This window comes from Macaca thibetana, chromosome 18 (genome assembly GCF_024542745.1).
Source record: "Macaca thibetana thibetana isolate TM-01 chromosome 18, ASM2454274v1, whole genome shotgun sequence".
NCBI classification, from domain to species: domain Eukaryota; kingdom Metazoa; phylum Chordata; class Mammalia; order Primates; family Cercopithecidae; genus Macaca; species Macaca thibetana.
The window spans coordinates 1,069,103-1,093,116 of NC_065595.1; the positions used below are offsets into that span (position 1 = coordinate 1,069,103).

Here is a 24,014-nt window from a genome sequence, read left to right on the forward strand (position 1 = left end):
TAAATTACTAATTCAGCTTCTTTAGCGGTTACAGGACTATTCATACTGTCTATTTCATTTTGACTGAATTCTTATACTTTATGGTTTCAGAAGAATTTGTCCATTTCTTCTATTTATGAGCATCAAGGTGTTTGTAGTATTTGGTAACTGTCTTTTTAATGGCTGCGGGATCTATAGTGAAAGCCTCTATTTCATTACTGATACTGGTGATTTGTGACATTACTCTTTTTATTTTGATCAGTCTTGCTTGCTAGAGGTTTATCAATTTTATTAACTTATTTAGAAGAACCAGCTTTTGTATTCATTGATTTTCTATCTTGTCTTCCTAGTTTCCATTTTACTGACTTCTACTTGTATCTTTATTATTGCCTTCCTTCTGCTTGCCTTGGTTTAACTTTGCTGTCTTCTCCTAGTTTCTTGCAGTAGGGATTTAGACTACTGACCCAAGACCTCTGCTTGTTTCCACATAGGAGTTTCATGCTACAGTTAATCCCAGCACTGCCCTTACATGCATTCCACTTATTCCAGAATGCAGAATTTTCATTTTTATTCAGCTATATGTATTGTTTCCTTGAGACTTACTATCTATCCTATAAATTAATTCAAAGGGTGCTGTTTACTTTCCACGTTTTAGAGTTTTCCTGTTGCCTTTGTTACTGATTTTTAAGAATTCTATTATAGTGAGAGAACACACTCTGTGTGATTTCAATTCTTTTCATTTTGTTGAGGTTTATGGTACAGAATATGTCTTATCTTGGTGAATGTTCTACAGACACTTGAAATAAATGTGTTCTCTCCTACTGACAGGTACAGTGGTCTACGCATGCTAGACAACTCCTGCTGGTTGGTCCTATGCAAATCTTCCACATCCCTGCAGAGCGTCTGTCCACTACTTCTATCCAACGCCTGAAGGGTGGTGCTGAAGTATCCACTTGTAACTGGACTTGTCTACTTTTTTCAGCTCTGACAGTTGTTGATTCACGAATTTTATGGATATGGTGTTTGGTGAGTACCACTTTAGGATCATTGTATCTTCCTGATGGATTAATCCTATTATTGTTATATAATATCTCTTTTTGTATGTAGTAATTTTCTTCACTCTGAAGTACATTTTCTTGGACATTAATATAGCTCCTACTACTTTTGTTTAATTTTACATTGTATATATTTTTCTATCCTTTTACTTTCATCCTATCTATGTCACCGTATTTGAAGAGACTTTTGTGTAAACGACATAGAGATGCATCTTGGGTTTTTGGTATGTTTTTTATCTATTCTGTGTCTTGATTGCTGTACTTAGACCATTAGAATGTACGTCTGCATTTTATTATTTATTTTCAGTTGGTTTCCTCTGATATTTGTTCCTGGGTTTCCAATTTCTCCCTTCCTGTGTGTGACCTGAGCTCTTTTTACTCACATAGTCATGGAAGTAGGCAGATGAGAGCACTTGAGAATGAACTCCCTTAACACAGACCCAGGTGTCCTGCGCACAGCACTCATGTGGTCGGGGACAAGGCAGATGAGAGCACTCTGAATGCACTCCCCCCACATGCAGCCTGCACCTTCAGTCACTCTCACCACCACCAGCTCCCCCACGTGAAGCCTGCACCTTCAGTCACTCTCCACACCACCAGCAGCCCTGACGATCTCCACATCGGACCTAATGTTTTTCTTACAGCTTCTTCCTACATTGATCAAAACTTTCTTTTGTAATGCTTTTACTTCTATTCACTTTTCCCTCTTAAATTTTTTAACCATATGAATTATATCCAATAATTATGTGTAATATAACTACAGCTGGCCCTCTGTATCCACGGGTTCCACAGATGGGGATTCAACCAAGCATTGAGAGAAAATATTCAGGAAAAAAATAAAAATAAAAAATAAGAAAACAAAAATAAAAAAATACTGTGTAACTATTTAGATAGCATTTCCATCGTATTAAGTACTATAAATCATCTAGAGATGATTTAAAGCAGAGGTCCCTAACCCCGGGCCTTTTAAGAATGGCACTGCACAGCAGGAGGGGAGTGGAGGGCAAAGGAGCATTACCTCCTGAGCTCCACCTCCTGTGAGATCAGAAGCAGCATTAGATTCTCACAGAAGCACGAACCCTATAGTGAACTGCGCACGAAAGGGACCTAGGCTGCACACTTCTTATGAGAATCTAACGCCTGATGATCTGAGGTGGAACAGTTTCATCCCAAAAACAAGCCCACTGAACCTTGGTCCATGGAAAAATTGTCTTCCATAAAACTGGTTCCTGGTGCTGAAAAGGTTGGGGACCACTGATTTAAAGTATACGGAGGATTTGTTAATGCATAGACTATGCAATTTTATACAAGAAATTTGAGCATCAGTGGATTTTGGTATCCTTGGCAGGGTCCTGGAACTACTCTCTCATGGATATTGAGGGATGATTATCTCTGTAGGAGGAAGTTCTGAAAACTGAAGCATAGTACTATAAATAGGTTCAAATACAATTCTATGACGACATAAAATAATCTTGATAATGCAACATTAAGCAGTTAACCATCTTATTTCAGAAAAAAATATGACTGCTTGCACACACTGAAATATACTTTAGCAAAACAGAATATACAAAAATCTAGATTTTTCTTCACATACAACAAATCTTACACAAGGATATTATGATTCAAAATACATGTCTCAAACAATTTCTTTCAAATTCAGAAGTTACTTGCAATCAGGCTAAACATTAATAACCAGTATATATAGGTCTAAAATATATTAAAAATTCATCAACCTTTTCCACTATGATGAGGTCTCCAACTTGTATGTCTGAACTCTTAACTTGCACTTTACCTTAAAAAAAGAAGAAGTACAGTCAACTCAAGGAAACAATAGCACACTCAAGTTCAACTTTCAATTAAAAAATAATTACTTTAGAAATAAGATGCAGAAAAATATACTTCAGAAATTTCCCTGTACTTATACTTTCAGACAGTCACTAATAATTAACTTCTCTTAGTAAACTTCCAAACACAACTTTTATCTCCCAATAAAAACACAGAGGGAGAATTTCTTCATAGTAATTTAAAAGGGGACAACACTCAGAAGGCTATTACCATGTTTTGCCGTTGTTTCAGTTCCAAGTCAAGTCAACAATGATCAGAAATATTACTAAATGATTTGAGCATAATTAAAACTTAACACAGAGATGTAAAAATCCTTAAGTTAATATCATAAATGGCATTAATTAGCACATAACTGACCAAAAAAGAAATAAAGCAAATTATATATAAAATCAGCCTCTATTAATAGCTTTACCAACACAGGAGAGGACTGAAAAAGTTATATCTAAAGCTTTATTACTAAAAGTGATTTATCTATGTGAATAAATTATTATGTACAAAATATCTAATGTAGAATAGTCATTGATAAAGTTTCCTATATACTTAAATATCTATAAAATATCATGTATAATACGATGTAGAGTAGATGAATGTTGCATACATAATTTGAGACATACTTAGGTAACAAAATAGGCAAATTCATTCTCTCCCTTCCTCCCCTTCTCTCTGTATCTGCCTCTCTTTCTCCCCCTGGGTGTCTTCCAACCTCCTTCCCTCACTTCCTCACTCTCTCCATCTCACTCTCATAAGACTAGCAATGGCCTTGTGTGTTAATTTTTACATTTTTGAAATTACTGTCCTAACAAGGGAAAATGTTCCTTCCTTTTACATTCGGTTTATGTTGACAGCTATCAAAAACTAACATCACACTCGTTACACTGACTTTAAAGATTTAAAGATCTTCAATAAGATCTTATTAAAAGATGTTATTTCCCAAACACCTCTTAAAGCAGCTGTATTTCAGTAGTTTCACACTGTTCCTAAAGATCTGCTTTGGAGATATCAAAACTTTTATATGCATTATGTTGTATTTTTTTCTACATGCCTCAATTATATAAGCCAATAAGGGCTGAAGCTATTTTTATTTATATTATAAAATAGCAGTGCTCTTTAGAATTATGTGTGAAACAAATCTTAACATAGCTTTAAAACCACTAAGTGTATGCCTACACACAACCAGAAAACAGATTCACAAAACACTGTCCACTTTAATTCCTGTAAGCACGGTCACTCAGGCTTCAGGCCTCCACCCCCGCTGCTATGCTTTTCATAGCAAAGCATCTGGCAGTAGAGACGCCCCACGGACCCAGAGCTCCGACTTCATCATCTAATTTCACTCTCCCCTACCTATCCAATCCACCCCTCTTTCCTTGTATTTTTCTCACATTCTCTGAAATCAACACATTTTAAAAGGAGAGAAAAAGAAACACTATAGTCATAACACATAATACAGTAAACAATTTTAAAACATTTTGAAGATAAAACATATCCTTTTTGACTGTAATTAAGATCTAACATTTCTGAAAGATTTATTATTCTATAACATGGTAAAGAGAGAGAATATATTTAAGAGCCTTTAATTTTCAGGCATATAGTGATTATGACTCATTTCTATGGAAATTATCTTCAATTACCTGTTTAAGGAAAAAAGTTTATGATAAAATACAGCATAAAAAGTTCTCCAAATGTTAATATTACACTATGAACAAAGTATCAGAAAGCTAAACAGAGTACAGTAACAAAATAGTATGACCATCTGCTTTATGTATCTGCTCAAAGTACATGTATCTAAATTTTGAACAAATGATCACACTGTTATCAAGTCCTAGCATCCTGAATAACTGATTTGCTGTCCTCTTTGCCAAAGAACATGTAAGGCACTGGACAGAGAAGATACAGGAGGAAAACGACCCACTTTCACAGACCTGTCCACCAGTGAAGGTCCAGCACGAATTATCTTTGCTGCCACATTCTAACAACCCACACTTACATTAAGTATTTGATTTCTGGCCAACACTTTGTTAACTGAGCTGACAACTGATCCTAGTAATATAGTAATATCATATTTGAGAGAGTCTGGTAACAACAGAAAAAAATCTCTCAATTTTAAGAGTCACTGTGCACATACAAAACACACAACTGTCACCTGGCCTCAATAATCCTACAGAGCAATCAACGACACAAAGTGTTTATGAAATGGACACTCAACATTTAATAATCTCAGAGCTGCACTTGATAGAGAAGGAAGCTCTAAATACAGCAGCAAAGATATTTCGATGTAAATGCTAGTATTTAAATCTAATGACATATTTTTTTCTTAAAATTACCTATTCAATATACTATCAAGTGCACATTCAGTAAGTCATGTATTATCAGCTTTTTGTTCTTTAATGAACTAGTTAATTGTGACTATTACCAAGTATATTAGTCCGTTCTCACACTGCTAATAAAGACAGACCCTAAACTGGGTAATTTATAAAGGAAAGAGGTTTAATTGCCTCACAGGTCAGCATAACTGGGGAGGTCTCAGAAAACTTACAATCAATAATGGCGAAGGGAAAGCAAACACGTCCTTTTTCACATGGTGACAGCAAGGAGAAGTGCCGAGCAAAGGGAGAAAAGCCCCTTATAAAACCATCAGATCTCATGAGAACTCACCCACCATCACAAGAACAGCATGGCGGTAACCGCCCCTATGATTCAATTACTTCCCACTGGGTCCCTCCCATGACACATGGGGATTATGGGAACTCTAAGTGAAGATGAGATTTGGGTGGGGACACAGCCAAATAGTATCACCAAGTAAGGTAACAACAGTACTTTCCGCTCTCTAAACTATTTCAATCAAATATTTCCAGTAAATCTTTCTAGTGATAAATGTTCCCTTCCATCATTCTTCAGAAACATAATAGCATTAAGTGGGTTTTTCCTCATAGAGGAAAAGTATTCATCTCACTTGCTCCCATGAACAAGTTCTATAGGCTCCTCTGAGAAAGATGCAAATGTATATCAAATAACTACATATTCTTTTTTTTTTTTTTTTGGTTGCTGTTTGAGGCGGAGTTTCACTCTTGTTGCCCAGGCTGGAGTGCAGTGGCGCGATTTCGGCTCACTGCAACCTGCGCCTCCTGGGTTTAGGTGATTCTCCTGCCTCAGTCTCCCGAGTAGCTGGGATTACAAGCGCCCCCCACTACGGTTGGCTAATTTGTTTTGCATTTTCAGTAGAGACAGGGTTTCGCTATGTTGGCCAGGCTTGTCTTGAACTCCTAACCTCAGGTGATCCACCCGCCTTGGCTTCCCAAAGTCCTGTGATTACAGGTGTAAGCCACCACGCCCAGCCATAACTACCTATTCTTAAGCCAATGCTTCTTAAACATATAACCTGCCCACTAACCCCACTACCAGTCATTAATTTCTGCCTGTGTAAAGAAAATATAACATCATAATTTCCCTAATTCCAAATGAATGAGTTGAAAAAACTAAGGACTGTGTTTATCCCCCAAAAAAATTCCATTCTATGATAATTATTTAAAAGATAATCATATTTGTATCAAAAACTGTAAGTTCCTCAAAACAGACCCTAAGTTAACTGCCAGGCTTTACCAACTGGCTCCTCCATCTCTGTTGACCCCTGCTGTACCTCACCGGGAATCTCGTCCCTCCACTGTAAGGTGCCCTCTATTGACTCGCAGAAGCTCCCAGCACTTGCTCCCTTGGATTAAAATCCCTCCCTTCCCAGAATTAATTACACAGCAAATCTAACCTCTGTGAAGCTTTTAATAACCCACATAAACACCAGTAATACTTTATATACACCTGTAAATAATATGCTTTAAATGCTATCAATATTTAAGTATCTGAATATCCACTAAATTTCAGATCCTATGATAGGTTTAAAGTGTAACTGAAATATACTTTTACGACATGTAGTTTCTTCTTTCCAAATGCATATCCAAAATTTATCCATATTAAATTAAACTCATGGAGACAGAGATTACCATAGGCAGGGAAGGTTAGTGGGAGCTACTGAGGGAAGCAGGGGTGGTTAATAGGTACCGAAAAATAGAAAGAATGAGTAAGACAGTATTTGCTAGAGCAACAAGGTGACTACAGTCAAAAATACTTGCACATTTTAAAATAACTGAAAGAGTGTAAATAGATTGTTTGTAACACAAAGGATACATGCTTGAGGGGATGGATACCCCATTTACCCTGATGTGATTATTGATTATTCCCCATTGAATGCCTGCATCAAAATATCTCATGTAACCCACAAATATATATACCTACTATGTACTCACAAAAATTTAAAAAATAAAAATAAAATAGAGCCACTGTGGGGAAAATAAGATGATAATGGAGCTGAAAAATTCTTACTGTCCCAGTGATGTAGTAGCCGACATGCCACCACAGCACGAGGAGGGAGTCACGTGTTTGCAGTGACGCTGCTGTAAACCATCCAACACACTGCAGTTGTGTCAAAGCCTAGCACACATGATTATGTACAGAACAGATTGATAATGATAATAAATGACCACATTACTGGTTTGTGGATTTACTATAAAAAGATTAACCCATTTTAAAATCAAAGGAATTTACAACCATTCTAGTCCTAAGTAGTTAAAATGAGTCCATGTCATAATGGATTAAAGCACGAAGCAAAGTAAGACCTACTAAACACAAATACTAGCAACTAAGGATAAAAATGTATTTATATTCAAACAAACACACACAAGGTATAAGATTGGTAGATAAGTAACTTTTTTTTACTATTTTCTGTCACCCAGTTTGTAGTGGCACAGTCACGGCTCACTGCAGCCTCAACCTCCCTGGCTCAGGTGCATCCTCCCACCTCAGCCTCTGGAGCAGATGGGACTACAGGTACGCACCACCACACTCGGCTAATTTTTGTATTTTTTGTAGAGATGAGACTTCACCATGTTCTCAGACTGGTCTCAAACTTCTGAGCTCAAGCAATCCACCCACATCAGCCTTCCAAAGAGCTATGAATATGGGCATGAGCCACCACACCCAGGCAATACTGATTTTTTTTTTAATGCAAGAACAACAATAATGAACAGAAGGTTCTAATACTTCTAGTAATTAATCATTAAATCTTAATATCCATCCATTAAAGTGAAATATAGTATAACTTACTTTTCTCTATAAACAAATTTAGTTGAGATGATAGTTTACCACCTCACATTTAAACTAAATAAATAAGCTGATCAAAGTAAACAAAACTTAGATCTCTAAGACCTTCAACTGCAACAGCAGGTAGTCTCATTGCCAAATTACTCACATCCACGTGTCTCCGTAGAGTTTGAGGCATATTGTTTAAGGACGTAAACGGGATGTGCCAAAGCCCTAAGCAGGTACACAACAAACATTTTGTGATGAAGTGGCTGAGTGAACAAACTAGGATTCCTCTCCATTCCGCTTGCAAAGGTGATCTGAAATGTAAGTCAAAAACACTGAGGTCCAGGCCTGAGCCTGCTCATGTAAAACTGTGTCACTTGAGTGTATTAGTTTCTTTGCAGGCCACAACATCCACATATTTCATATAAATGTTCCCAATAATAATTCCATGAAACCGAGTTGAACAAAATTACTGTTATCTTCTAGCTAATTCTAAAATTTCTTACCTAATAAAAGTAAATACTGGTAAAAATTCTAGTTTAACAAAAAGTTACAATTTATCTTATGATGTAGATGGCATTACTACTCTAGGCTGTAAAACACTCCACAAAAGCAAATTCAAATGGATGAAATCCTAAAATGTATTAAAGCACTCAGAACATACTTCAAGAAAGAAGTACAGGAAACCCCCACAAAATCTGAAGACAGTACTTAACCCATTTCCTCAACACCTACTACATTCCAGTTCCTACTGCAGGCGCATGTACTACACTAGTGACAACGGCACACGTTTAAAGGGTGTATGGCATGCTGAAATGTAGCAGGTGCTATGGAAAGATGAGGGCAGAGCACACGGCACAGGATGCTGGCGGAGGGCAAAGGTGGGCATTTGTGACTGTGGCAGGGTTAGGAGAGGACTCCTAGAAAAGGAGGCACTGGAGCCAGGAGTCAGGAAACAGTGGGGAGGCCACGAACAGGTGTCTAAGACAGAGCATGCAGGCTGAAGGAAGGGCCAGAGCAGAGCTCCTGAAAGATAACATGCCTGGATGCTGAGAAAAAGTGAGTGTCCAGAAAGGAAGGCAGTGACAGGGGGATATCCAAAAGGAACAGAGAATGCCCATGTTCACAAAGTGCCCTTCCAGCCAGACTGGAGAAGCCCATGACTCACAGACCACGTCTGGCCTCACGCTGGGGAATAACCAAGCCCATGGAGCATGCCCCAGATCTGTCCAATGATGTAACAAAGCAAGGCCTATCCAAGTAGCTGAACAGCATCCCACAACAATACTCAACAGTATGTGCAGGAATATAAAGATATCCACCACCCAAAAAGGTAAAATTCACAATGTCTGACATCCAATAAAAAATTAATAGGCATGCAAAGAAGCAAGAAGAGATGACCCACAGGAGGAGAAAAACCATTCAATCAAAACTGACCCACAACGGACACAAATGTTAAAATTAGCAGACACGGACATGAAAACAGCTATGAAAACTGTATTCCAATGATCAGAAAGTTAAGAGACATGAAAGATACAAAAAAGACCCAAATCAAACTTCCAGACACAAAAACAACAACGCTTGAGATAAAAAAACACAACAAATGAAATTAACAGTATGATATGGTTTGGCTGTGTCTCCACCCAACTCTCATCTTGAATTGTAGTTGTCAGAGGGAGCTGGGGGGCGGTAAATGAATCATGGGGCGGTTACCCTCATGCTGTTCTCATGATAGTGAGTGTGTTCTGATGGTTTTGTAAGTGGCTTTTCCCCTCTTTGCACGGCACTTCTCCTTGCTGCCACCATGTGAAGAAGGACGTGTTTGCTTCTCCTTCCTCTATGGTTCTAAGTTTCCTAAGGCCTCCCCCAGCCATGCTGAGCTGTGAGTCAATTAAACCTCTTTCCTTATAAATTACTTGGTCTTGGGTATGTCTTTATTAGCAGCATGAGAACAGACTAACACACAATAGAACAGACATTCTGGAAGGAAAGAATAGTGAATCTGAATAACAGCAATAGAACTGTGCAAAATAAAACAGAAAAAAGAATTTAAAAGAAAAATTTAAAAACATCAATGAGTGTCACTACCTCGAACAGTCTAACACAGGTATAACTGGAAACCTTGACACTGGAGAGTGAAGAAAAAAATATTTGAAGAAATAAAGGCTAAACACTTTCCATATTTAATGAAGCTTACATCCCACAGATTCAAAAAGTTAAATGAATCCCAAGCATAAAAACATAAAGAAAATTACACGTAGGCACATCATAAACAAATCGCTCAAAACTATTAACAAAATCTTCAAAGCAGAGATAAAAGACAACTAACCCGCAAAAAACAACAAAACACTGCTGAGAAAAAAATTTTAAAAGGAAAGATGCATTTCACACATGGGTCAAAAGATTAAATATTATTTAAATGTCAGTTCTCTGCCAAATGGATTTACAGATCCAAAGAAATCCCATTCAAAACTGGAGAGAGCTTTTTTGTAGAAATTGGCAAGCCGATTATAAAAGTCATAGGCCTGCAACTAACAAAAACAACTCCAAAAATGAAGAACAAAGGTTGAGGGCTTGATTTCAAAAATTATGATAAAGCAACAGTAACCAAAAGAGCATGATGTTTACAGACAGACAAACAGATCAGTGGAGCAGAAAGAGCGTCCAGAGAGAAACTCACATGAAGAGTTCAAAGGCAATGCAGTAGAAAAAGGATCACTTTTTCAAAAAACTACTGACAACAACTGAATGTCCACATGCAAAAAAAAACCACCTATATTCTGCACAGTAGACAAAAATAGACTCAAAATGGATATTCGTAAGTATAATTCCTAAAACTAAAAAACTTCTAGAAGAAAACAGGAGCAACAGTGGAAACATTTGTAAACGTGGGTTAGGTAAAGAGTTCTTAGAAAAACAAAAGCACAATCATAAATAAAATTGACCAACTGGACTTCTTCAAATAGAAGACTGAAGGGGCTAGGAACGGTAGAAAGGATGCAAAGTCAATAAACTGGAGGTTGAAAAATAACTGGAGTCCAGGCACGAAAGAGAATGAGCTAGAGAGAGCGGCCTAACTGCAGGTGGAGTGGCACTAAGGCTACAGGAGCCAAAACTAGGGCCACCAAAGGGTCTGTTTAGGACGTGGGCCCTCAGAATAGAGCCACAGTCTGAGAGCGGGAAGGTACCTTCAGAGAGGAATCCATAGATACAAAAGCTTCAGGTTATGAAGGAAAAAAAGAACGTGAATTCTGGAAACCCAGTGAAAAAAGACCAAGGGTAACAATAAAGATACACACTATCCCATGGTGATTAAAATGGAGAATCTGAAGGATGACTTGGAGTCTGGGGCTTTTCGTGTTAACTAACATAAAACATAAAATTCATCTTGAGATCAGTCCTGGTGCACACAAGGCCCACACTGTGCTCAGGCAGAGAGGCACAGGTTCAGGGGAGGCAGCTCATATTCTGAGTCCTTGGACAAGAAACCTGGTTAAGTCTCAAAGGTTTGGAGAAGAACTCTGCTAACTTTAAACATGGTTTAGAAACAACTGCTGAGCATTTGTGGGGGAAAAAAAGAAAAGAAAGGTCCTTTCTCCACATAGTATACATCTTAAGTGTAAAATTATGAATGCAGTAAAACTTAACTACAAAATATGAAAATCCAGAAACACTTTATGAAAACACAATGCTCACTTATATTGGGAACGAATAGACTTTCTAAGATTAAAGTAAAAATCACAAAAGATCAGGAGATTTAAATTATAAAAATTATATATTACATCCAAGAAAAATGATTTTTAAAAAATAAGTCAAGGTAAAAATATTTGCTACATGTGACAAAGGCAAATTCCTTTTAGTAGAAAAATTGTAATAAGGTAAAAATGTAATAAGGTAAAAATAGAAACAAAAGGTATTAAGTAATTTATAAAAGATCACAAATGAACAATGAAATTTTTTCTAATAAGGTAAAAACAGAAACAAAAGGTATTAAATAAGTAATTTATAAAAGATCACAAATGAACAATGACTTTTTTTTAACTGGAGTGAGTGGGTAAGGGTGTCAGAAGGACATTTGTGGGCACAACGGAAACGCAAACTGGTGCCACCTCACAGGGCAGCCCCCTGGCCTTAGACCAGACTCAGCACTTTCATCTGGATCTGGAACTTTCTTCTTCCTTGACTCCCTCCGTTTACTGAGTGCTCACCACGTGCCAATGACTCTACTTACTCTGGGGGAAACCAGAACCCCATGCTCATGAAACTGAGAGTCCAGGAATTGAAGTAGTCTTCAGAGTAATGCCACTTCCCACAGGGAGGTACAGGCGCCATGGGATGTATGTGTGGGTTGGGGTGGGGAGTAACATTTGAAGAAATCGAGGCAGACCTCTCTAAGATAATCTTTTAATAAAACCTGAAGTTTTGAGTAGGAAGTGGCCAAACAGTACAGGACAGAACAAGAACCCCCAGACAGAGTGGCTATTACTTTAAACGCCAGTCTCTAAGAGGGAGAAGGAGAGGCCTATTCAAGGAACTAAAGGAAAAACCAGTGCAACCACCCTTCAGAAATCACAGAAGGAGCTGGAGCAGGCAGCCAGGGCCAGGCCACAGGGAGTTGGAGAGTCACATGAGACTCAAGGGTTCTAAGCCATAAAATGGCATCAGATTCACTTTTTGAAAATACTTTTTACTTTGAAAAGAAAGGGCTACTGCCAAGGAAAGATAGAACAGTATCAGCAGTGAGGAGTCCATTTTCCACTTCAGGCAGAAGAGACAGCTGGAGCCAGAGCTGGAGCCAGGCCAGGAGCTGTAGGCCCACCGGACAAGTCCCATCAGCCAGGCCCAGCTAAGGACTGTTCAAGGGCTGCGTGGGGGGCAGACCTCAGTCGGCTTTAGTGACCAAGAAGTATCTCCCTGGTTAGAAGCACTGGTTAGACCTGGAGGTGGCACACACATATCAAGTGAAAAGGAAGGATGGAAAGACTTGTAGTTGACATATCATTAAGAAATGAATTCATGCAGACCCTCTAAGGGTGACCTGAGAAAAAACAGTGGTAATGAGTTTATATATCTACTTGAGTGTGTGTATATGTATATTTACAACCACTCCTCAGTCTACGTGGCCATGCCTGAGTATATCTACCCACTTGAGTGTGTGTGAGTGTTTGTGCGTGTGTGTTTATAACCACTCCTGAGTCTATATGGCCATGTCTGAGTGTATCTACCTTGGTCCAGCCACAGAGAACTAAAAATATGAGATAATAAATGGAAAGTGCTCGTGAAATATCATTACATAGCAGACATACAGGTTGGTGCAAAAGTCATTGCAGTTTTTGCTATTACTTCCAATGACAAAATTACTTGGTGCAACTATTTTTGCACCAATCTAATACCATGATGTATACCGAATGTTCCTAAATGAAATACTGGGATGGATTCTTTTCAAACGCTGCTCAGATGTTAGACCACGGAAACAAAAATGATTTAAGTATACTTCAAGAAAGGCCAGGCATAGTAGCTCACACCTGTAATCCCAGCACTCTGAGAGGCTGAGGAGGGTGGATTACTTGAGGCCAGGAGTTTGAGACCAACCTGGCCAACATGGTGAAACCCTGTCTCTACTAAAAACAAAACAAAACAAAACAAAAACAAGCAGCCATAAACAAGAAGAAAGTAAAGTAACAGCAACATACATAGAAAATTCCTACACCCAAAAAAGTATCAGAAAATAAAACACAAGATAACTCAAAATAATTCTAGTGTGACTGTGATAATATATTGGTTAAAATATTTTCTGTTTCCAAACAAAGCAATTTATAAGTGGCTTTCCTTTTCAAAAGAAAAAAGTAACAGAGAACATTCCTCCAGTTTACTTCTATAAGTGTATGCTTGAGAACTCCAAAATAACACACTCCAAATGCTGTAAATATGGTTCAGCAAACCACAGAAAGGCACACAAGGAGGCTGCCATCAATGCCATTCAAAGAGGTAACTGTGAAATACTGGAAACTGAGGAGGAGGTAAACAGCAAACATTCTTAACGAAAAAATAAATTCTAAACTGTGCTCAATAATAAGGCTAAACTGATGCATTTTTTAACACTACCGGTTTTACTCATCAAACATCTGTATCAGAACCACCAGCCATGAAGCAGTGTGCCACAGCTGAAAGAACAGTGGATTGGAGTCAGATGATCTAGGTTCAAGCACCAGCTCTACCTAAAACTACTGTGACTCAGGGCAAACAGTTCACAAACCGCAGGTTTCTCATCTAGAACTTGGAAAGCACATCAACTCCCCTTTGGACGGTGCTGGATATGAGAACTAGGACTCTAAATGTTATCTGACACACACAAGGAAGTCAAAAAGCAGCTGTCGTTATTATTATTGACATGTGAAACTTCCACTTCTTAGATGACCAGCAATGATGGCTTTTTCAAATGGTAAATTTTCATGTACATTTGAAATAAACATACTGAAAATTATTTTTAAAGTACTTGAAGTTCAAGTATCACAGACGTACAAAAGACGTAACAGCAGAATGTCTTCTTGAACATTTTATGCCATTTTGGGGTGAAACTAACATAAAAAGCCGTTTTACAGTGCATCATTCGGTGGCATTGACTGTATTCACGATGTTGTGCGACCAACTCTATCAAGTCCCAAAATATTTCCATCACCAAAACACGAAACCCAATGCCCGTTAGGCAGATGCTTCGTGCTCCCTTCTTCCGCTCGTCCATGGCCACCTCCAATCTGCAGTCTATCTCTACTAATTTACCAATTGTGGATATTTCATATAGATGAAGTCACAAAGTATGGGACCTTTTGCATCTGGCTTCTTCCACATAGCATAATGTTTTTGAGGTTCATCCAGGTTGTAGCATGTAGCAACCCTTCATGATTTCTCAATTTGCTATCCATTCGTTTATCCGCTCATCTTTTAGTGAACATCCGGGGTATTATCACGTTTTGGTTATTGTAAATAGTGAATAAACACTAAATAAACACTGGGTCCCTGCTTTAAATTCTTTTAAACCATTTGAGAAACTGAAAGTGTGTTTTCCGCAGCTGCTGAACCACTTTGTTCCCACAAGCAATGTGCAAACATTCCAATTTCTCCAGATCCTCTTTCGCACGCGATATTCTTTATTTTCAAAATTATAGCCAACCCAGTGGTGTATGGTGATGCCTCATACAGATTTGTACTTCCCTATGGTCTAAGGCTGTTGACTGACTTATCATTTCACATGCATGTTGGCCATCTGTATATCTTCTTCGGAGAACTGTCCGTTCAGGTCGTTTGTCTATTTTCTAATTGGATTATCTTTCTGATGTTGAAATTGTAAGAGTTCTTCATGTATCCTGGATACTGGATCCTTATCAGATACACAATTTTCTCTCATTCTTTCTTTTTACATTTTTGATAATGCCCTTAGATGCACGAAAGTGTATTAGCTTTTGTTTATCTGTGAATGTCTTAACAACTTCTTTTTGGCTTTTTTTTTGAGACGGAGTCTTGCTCTTTCACCCAGGCTAGAGTGCAGTGGCATGATCTCAGCTCATTGCAACCTCTGCCTCCCAGGTTCAAGCGATTCTCCTGCCTCAGCCTCCTGACTAACTGGGATTACAGGTGCATACCACCATGCCCAGCTAATTTTTGTATTTTTAGTACAGACAGAGTTTCACCACATTGGCCAGGCTGGTCTCGAACTCAGGTGATCCACCTGCCTCGGCCTCCCAAAGTGCTGAGATTACAGGCATGAGCCACCAGGCCCAGAAAACTTCTTCATTTCTGAATGACAGTTTTACCAGATACAGAATTCTTAGTTGACAGGTTTTTTTTGCTCCTCTCTCACCATTTTTAAAATGTCACCCCAATGCCTTCAGACCCCCATGGCTTCTGATAAATCCTACTGAGGGTCCCTTGTGTGTGACCAGTTACTTCTCTCTCTGCTTTCAGGGTGTCCTCTTAGTCTGTGGGTGTCAGCTGCTTGGTTATGTATCTCATTATGGATTTTTCTCCTGTTATCCTTCATGGGCTTTGCTGCACTTCCTCAATGTACAGATTAATGTCTTTTATCAAATTTAGAAAGTTTTTGGCCATTATCCCTTCATATATTTTCTCTGTCCTCTTTCTCCTCGCCTTCTTGCATCTCCATCATGTGTATCTGGTATGCTTGATGCTGTCCCATAGGTCTCTTAAGAGCTGCTCTTTTTTTTTTTTTTCCATTCTTTCTGCTCCTCAAACTGGGTAAGTACAATTGACCTAGGCTTAAGTTCACTGATTCTCTGGTGTGCTCAATTCCGTTACTGAAACCCTCTAGTATTTCTTTCCACCTACTATACTTGTCAGTGCCAGAATTTGTTTGCTTCCTTTAGATAATCCTCTACTTGTTCTTACATCATTCTCCTGATATCTTTTAAGCAATATCCCCATGATTTCCTTGAGCACCTTGGCACACTTAAGTCAGCTGATTTAAACTTTTTGTCTCCTAAGTCTGATGTCTGGCTTTCCTCAGGGGCAGCTACTATTACCTTCTTCTGGGAGTGGGCCACATTTTGTTTTGTTGCATACTTTGTAATGTTTTTTGTAGAAAACTGAACACACACCGGGCACAGTGGCTCACACCTATAATCACAGCACTTTGGGAGGCCAAGGCAAGTGGATCACCTGAGGTCAGGAGTTCGAGACCAGCCTGGCCAACATGGTGAAACCCCATCTCTACAAAATACAAAAAATAGCCAGGCATCGTGGCACATGCCTGTAATTCCAGCTACTCGGGAGGCTGAGGCAGGAGAATCACTTGAAGCCGGGGGGGCAGAGATTGCACTGAGCTGAGATCGTACCATTGCACTCCAGCCTGGGAGACAGAGCAAGACTCTGTCTAAAAAAAGAAAAAAGAAAACTGGACATATATTATAACCGGGTAATTCTTGAAATTAGCTATTTCTCCCTCTTCTTGGTTGATTTTATTGTTACATGCTGTAGCTGTGTTCGTCTACTGATTTTTCTACACTATTTTTGTAAAGTGTGTATTCTTTATCATGGATGGTCTCTAAAGTCTCTCTTCCATTCTTATATTCAGACAGTGTTCTGACAAAGATTCCCTTCAATATGAAGAGAGAAAAAGGAGGGGCAGGGGAGGAGGAAACAAACCCAAACAAAACCTGTCCTGGGCTTTGCAGCCTGGCTCTGTGCTGCAGCCTCACGCAGGATTTAGCCAGGCCATTAACAACTCTGCTGCATCCTTCCCCTCCTACTTGCACTGAGCCTAGAAACCAGCCAGAGGGAAAGACTTTAGATCTGAGCGTGCCTCCAGTTCTTGGCTTGCATGTCACTTTCAAACTTCCCAGCAGCACAGGGGAATTTCTGAATGCTCAAATTTCCCAAAGAGACTCCCTCCCCAGCTTCTTCTGCCTGGCAATTGACACTCTACTGTCTGGCTTGACTGTCATCTTTTGCCCTAGGCTACTACAGGCTGTTCATTAGCCTTGCATATGTTTGAGAAATCCCGCTACATTTCTGCTTTTCTGTCCTGAGTTCAAGTTAGGTGAAAAAAGACAAGCACCTAGCGTCAACCCTCCAAGCAGTCCCCCAACTGGTTAGACGCAGAAACAATTCTTTTGGAATAAGCTGCAAACAGCGAACATGGGCCATCATCTTCAAGACTAGTGCCCTGTTACAGGACTGGGAGAAGGTGTTGAGATCAAGGCAATTGTGGGGAAAAATCTTTCCAACTGTTTCTAGGTTGACTTTTTCTGGAAGCAGCAATTTCCTGGGTGCTGTAAACCTTTGACTTTTCTAGAGCTCTGAAGTAGTTAGTTCTAACAGTTTCTGCCTGATTTTCAATGTTTCTGTGGAAGGGCAGACAAATGGAGCCGCCAACTCTGCCATTTCACTGCCATCACCACTCTAGTTATTTCTGAATGATACAATTAATACACCAGAAAAACATCTCTGCCTAGCCCCTCCGTTACAACAATTTTAAAAATAAGATAGATCTATATTATATTCTTACAAAGACAATGCAAAGTTATACATAATTTACCAGGCCATTTGGGGGTTTTTTCCTCCAATACTAAGGCCTACCTTCTTCATCCTTCCTCCACCATGCCACCATTCAAGCATCAAAGAGTTTTAATAATTTTTCAACTCCATGGAAAAAAAACATTGTTTCCAACAGATCATACTAGGACAACCTGATACAAAAGAATATGGACCCACACCTTACCCCATACACAAAATGAATTAAACAACCCAGTTAAAAAGTTGGCAAAAGGGATGGGCGTGGCTCACACCTGTAATCCCAGCCCGAGGCGGGTGGATCACGAGGTCAGGAGTTCAAGACCAGTCTGGCCAACATAGTGAAACCCGTATCTACTAAAAATACAAAACGTCAGCCAGGCGCAGTGGCAGGCACCTGTAAACCCAGTTACTCGGGAGGCTGAGGCAGGAGGATTGCTTGAACCTGGGAGGCGGAGGCTGCAGTGAACGGAGATCGTGCCACTACCCTCCAGCCTGGGCGACAGAGCAAGACTCCGTCTCAAAAAAAGAAAAAAAAAAAAAAAAAACTCGGCAAAGGATCTGAGCAGTTATTTACCCAGAAAAGATATACAAACAGCTAATCAGCTAATAAGCAAATGCAAAGATGCTCAACATCATTAATCATTAGGAACATACAAACCCAAACCACGACGAGATACTACTTCACACCCACTCTAATCAAAAAGCAGTGGCTACAATAAAATAGGCAGAGAGTAATGTACAGGTGAGGATGTGGGAAAACTGGAACCCTCATCCATTGCTGGTAGGGATGTAAAATGGTGTGGCCAATTAGGAAAGCAGGTTGACAATTCTTTAAAACGCTAACCATAGAGTTACCAAATAATCCAGCAATTTCACTCCTAGGTATATATCCAAAATAAATGAAAACAATTTTCACACAAAAGCTTGTACACAAATGTCCATAGCTGCATTATTCACAACAGTCACAAAGTAGAAACAACCCCAAATGTCTATCCGCTAATGAATGGATACACAAAACGTGCTCTATCATACATTGGAATATTACTGAGCAGCAAAAGGAAATAAAGTACTGATGAAAGTTACTACCAGATGAACCTTGAAAACATGCCCAGTGAAAGTAGTTGGTGACAAAGGGCCACATGTTGCATAATTCCATTGATATGAAATGTGCAGAGTGGGCAAAACCACAGAGACAAAAAAGGAGAACAGTGGCTGCCTGGAGCTGGGGTAGGGTGGTGAAGGAAACAGAGAATGACTACTGCCTTCTAATGTATTCAGGGCTCCTTCTGAGAATGTCAAAAGTGTGCTAAACTTAAATGACGGTGATGGTGATGGCTGCACAACTTTATGAATATACCAAAAAACACTGAATTGTATACTTTACATGGATAAATTTTATGTTACGTGAAATACAGCCCAATAAGGTGTTAAAAGTAAGTCATTTTTGAAGGTACTATCTCAAGTTAAATAATTCATTGTAAATGTCCTCTTACAAACAGAAGATAAAAATCCACTGTAAACTTTTTAAACAGACTTTGGGGTTATTATGAATACCCATTCTGTTTTTGAGCGTCTCCCTTATTCCCAAGGTTTTCAGTCACTTTTTTACTGTCTCATGCCTACCTGTAATCATTTTCCTCCCTCTCTTCTTAATACATTGCTTCTTTTACTACTATGGACTGAAAAATCATAAACAAGCGCTTGAAAGATGTAAGTGAAGCAAGAGTTAAGGCCCTGAATGAAGGTGAAGGAGAAACGTGTATGCATCAGTTACCATCTCGGATCACGATATTTATTTCTGTTGTTCAAAGGCCTCTGTACTTAAGAATAGGTTAATGCCATGGTATAGACGTTTGACCTTTATGAGTGTGTTTAAAATATAATACCAAGATAGATTTTAGATAAAGTGACATTATGCCTCTCAGAAAATATGTATATACCAATAGGGCACATTATATGATTATTAATAATATATGTACATGCCTGTGTGGTTGTGTGTGCGTTTGTATATATGTGTGCACGACATACATCCAAACATCTAGAGAATGAACAAAAGTCTACCCTAAAATTGCATGCACTATACATTATAAGGAAATTAATTAGATATCATACACAATCACATAATACTATTTCCAGTAATAGAATTAAAATGTTTTCATACATTTGTTATGTTAACTCTAAAATGATAATTACAGTAAGCAAACGCTAAGCACGATTAAAGCATCTTGCTGACCTCTTACTGTAAGCTTGCTATATAGCTGTGAATTCACCTCCTTGTCACGCTGAAAACGCCGAAATTCATCGATTGCTTCCCGTGTCATAGTCACAGCCAAGACAAATCCCTATAAAACAAAATAAGGTATTTTTAGAAAACTGAACTTTAACAAAAAAGAGAAAATTATTTGTTACTTGGTTTAACTTTTTTCCTTCCATTTATATTACTCTCTAAAACATAAAATAAATGAAAATCAAAAATGTCAAAAAGTAACAATGAAATATTACAAAAGGATTCACTGTAAAAGGCTTACAACTCTTAGTATACTCCCAAAATTTTTAATTCACCTCCTAATATATACTTCAAGCTAAATGTCAGAAAATACCTAGTAACCCAAAGAAAAAGAAATTAACAATCTTCGATAAACCCACAAATTACATTTAGAATACCTGGGCATTCAAATACAAAATTTACAATCACTGACATAAAAATCTTATACTTAATTTCTGCACTTAAATTTTTCTTACAGAATAAAAGTATTTAGGAACACAAAACAATTCCCAGATAGATAATCACACATCAATTTTCTTACATAGTGCATTATTATATAACTCCAGTAGATGAACAATTATAGTGAACAATTAATGAACAATTATAGTGCTTTCATCTCACTTTTAAGCAAAAATCTGACTATTACTAATATGATGCTATCTAGAAAAAAAATTTTATATCCTCATAATTTATTGTGAAGCCCATTATACGACTAATAGAAAGCTAATGCCCATCATTTTTAAAGGCTGCATATATATTTTCTGACATGTTACAGAAATATTCTTCAAGTCAATCTCTATTATTAATGATGACCTTGCTTCAGTCAAAACGGTAAATAACGGAACACTGGATGTATGTCCACTGAAAGCAAAATAATCTATTTTATTTCAGTTTTTTGTTTTCTGTATAACCAATAGGCCAAATTAAGTGTGCTGCTGGAGAATGTTTCTTATATTTACTGAAATGGTATTTTTCTCATGTGTCCTATTTGAAAACCCCTTCAACAGTCATGACTTAAACATGGATTCTTCCAGTCTCTTTCCCATTCAAAATCAACCTGACAGCCTGTCTCTCTCACTCCTTTTCAGCCCCTCTGCCATCTCTCTTCAGCCACACTGTGTGCTCTCCCCCTAATCATGAGCCTCCCTTGGCCCTACAACCATCTCTCTCCCTGAGCACATCGAGCCCTTAGCCTGCACTCTGCACCATCGGAAACCTTTTCACATCCAGTTTACTTCTCCACTTGCCACAATTTCCTTCTACCACCACTTGACTAAAACTACTCTCAAGTAAGGTGGACCATCTCAAGAAACTTCCCATTCCTCTGTGCATTACAATCGTTCACCAGGCCCTCTTTCTAATTCCCCATCCCTTGGCTTCCTGGACAGCACATTCTCCTGGTGCCATGTACCCCTCTTTATCCAGTCACCCCAAAGCTGGCCTCAGTCCACTGATGGCCCAATTCTCTACCCATCCCACTGCCATCGTCCATAAGCAATACTATGGCTCCTTCCTCCAACTGCTAACTGTGCTTCCTTCTACACCTCTCTCCAGCCTGACTGCATTCTGTGTGGCACCCCAGCCAGACCCAGGCTCTCCCCAGCTATCCCACTGAAATACAGTGCTCTCCCCAAGTCCCCAACCGTACGAATAGACAGATCTCTAGCCTTGTCCCCCACTCAATACTGCCGTATCCTTCAACACTAGGGAACTATGAGTAGTCTCCTGAAACACCATGTCTTTCTGATCTTTGCCAGTGTATTCCCAGGGGTTATTGGAAGCATTGTTTTGAGAAGTATCCTAAAGCCACTCTTGGACTCAAGGAAAAAGCAGCCATGAACAAATTGTGATGTGCCCCACTTGCAAAAAAGGCAGGCATGGTACGGCATGTGCCATGTATTTGCCCTGGTCTCCACTGAAGACAACGGCTGATAAGCAGAGTAAGACCTCACTTAGGTCCTTTAGCACACGCTGTATTCTTTTTTTAGATAATAGTTTTATCGACATATAATTCACATGCCATAAAATTAACACTATAAAAGTATACAATTCGTTTTTTAGTACCTTCACAGAGTTGTACAACCATCACTGTCATCTAATTTTAGAAAATTTCCATCACCCCAAAAAGAAGCAACATACCCATTGGAAGTCACCTCCCACTCCCTCCCACTCCTAGGCCCTGGCAATGACTCATCTCCTTTCTGTCTCTATGGGTTTTCCTATTCTGGGTGACAACATGGTAATTCTGCGTGTAGTATTTTGAGGAACTGCCAAACTGTTCCTCAAAGTGGCTCCACCACTTTATATTCCCGCCAGCAACTAATGAGGGTACCAACATCTCCACATCCTCACCAACACTTGTTACTGTCTGCCCTTTGTATTGTAGCTATCCTACTAGGTGTGAAGTAGTATCTCTGGTTTTAACTGGCATTCCTCTACTGACTAATGATGGTGAACAACTTTTCACATGCTTATTGGCCATTTGTATATCTTCTTTGGGTAAATGTCTATTCAGACCCTTTACCTACTTCTTTCCAAGGTTTAATTGTTGAATTATAGGAGTTACTATTTTGGTGCCCTAGTTGAAAATCAATGTGTCATAAATGTCAAGGTTGATTTCTGGATTCTCAATTACATTGATCTATGCACCTATCTTTATGTCAGTACCATACTGTCTTGATCACGCAGTTTGTAGTAAGTTTGGGAATGGGAAAGTGTGAGTCCTCCAACTTTGATCTATTGTTTTCTATGATGTATTAACTACTCTGAGTCCCTTGTATTTTCATATGGATTTTAGGCTCAATCTGCCAATTTATCCAAAAAAAATTTTTTTAAATAAAAAAAAAGCCAGCTAGGATTCTGTTAAGCATTGGATTAAATTTGTAGGTCAATTTGAAGAGTGCTGCCATCTTAACAATATTAAGTCCTTCAACTAATGAACGACTTTCCACTTATTCAGACCTTTCATTTTTTTCAAAATTCTTTCATAGTTTTCAGTATGTAATTTCATGCTTTAAGTTTATTCCTATTATTTTCTTTTTGATGAAATTATAAATGGAATTGTTATCCTAATTTCATTTTGGGATGGTCATTGCTAGAAATACAAGTGACTTTTGTATGTTCATCTTGTATCCTGCAACCCTGCTAATTCATTTTGTTTAGTTACAATATTTCCGTGTGTAGATTCCCTAGGTTTTCCTATAAACAAGATCAAGCCATCTGTGACTAGAGAGAGACTTTCTTCTTTCTTTCCATCTAGACGCCTTTTACTTCATTTTCTTCTAACTGCCCTATTTACCTTCAATACAACGTTGAATAGAACTGGTGGGAGCAAACACCCTTGTTCCTAAGCTTAAGGGGAACACATTCAGTCTTTTATGACTAAGAGTGATGCCAGCTGTGTAAAGTACAAAATTTTAAGAATAGAAGAAATTTTTGTATTATAATAAATGTCTCCATAATAGAGTGAAGAATATACAATAGGGAATGATGGCTAGTTTCTTCAAAGCTGATAACAAGTCATGACAAAGCAGCAATGAAATAAAAGTAGTCATCAAAAAGCCTATTAGTTAGAGACAAAGAAGAACTTGAATATAAATTCATCGTTTTATTGAACTAGAGTTAGCAACAGAAAAACAAAGAAAATGAATATGAAAAGCAAAAGCAGCAGACATCCCCAAAAAAGTTCGAAGAAAGTTGGTATT

At 38.5% G+C, this 24,014-nt stretch overlaps 1 protein-coding gene across 2 annotated transcripts in view; it reads right to left on the reverse strand.

Annotated features, from left to right (window-relative positions):
• The window catches only part of ATP9B (ATPase phospholipid transporting 9B (putative)), a 295,408-nt gene that overhangs the window by 222,978 nt on the left and 48,416 nt on the right, over nucleotides 1-24,014 (reverse strand). For both annotated transcript variants that reach the window (XM_050768237.1, XM_050768236.1), the window contains exons 5-6: nucleotides 20,278-20,386; nucleotides 2,768-2,826 (exon numbers count right to left, since the gene is read on the reverse strand). In XM_050768237.1, coding sequence (XP_050624194.1) covers nucleotides 2,768-2,826; nucleotides 20,278-20,386 — 168 coding nt within the window. The remainder of the gene's footprint in view (nucleotides 1-2,767; nucleotides 2,827-20,277; nucleotides 20,387-24,014) is intronic.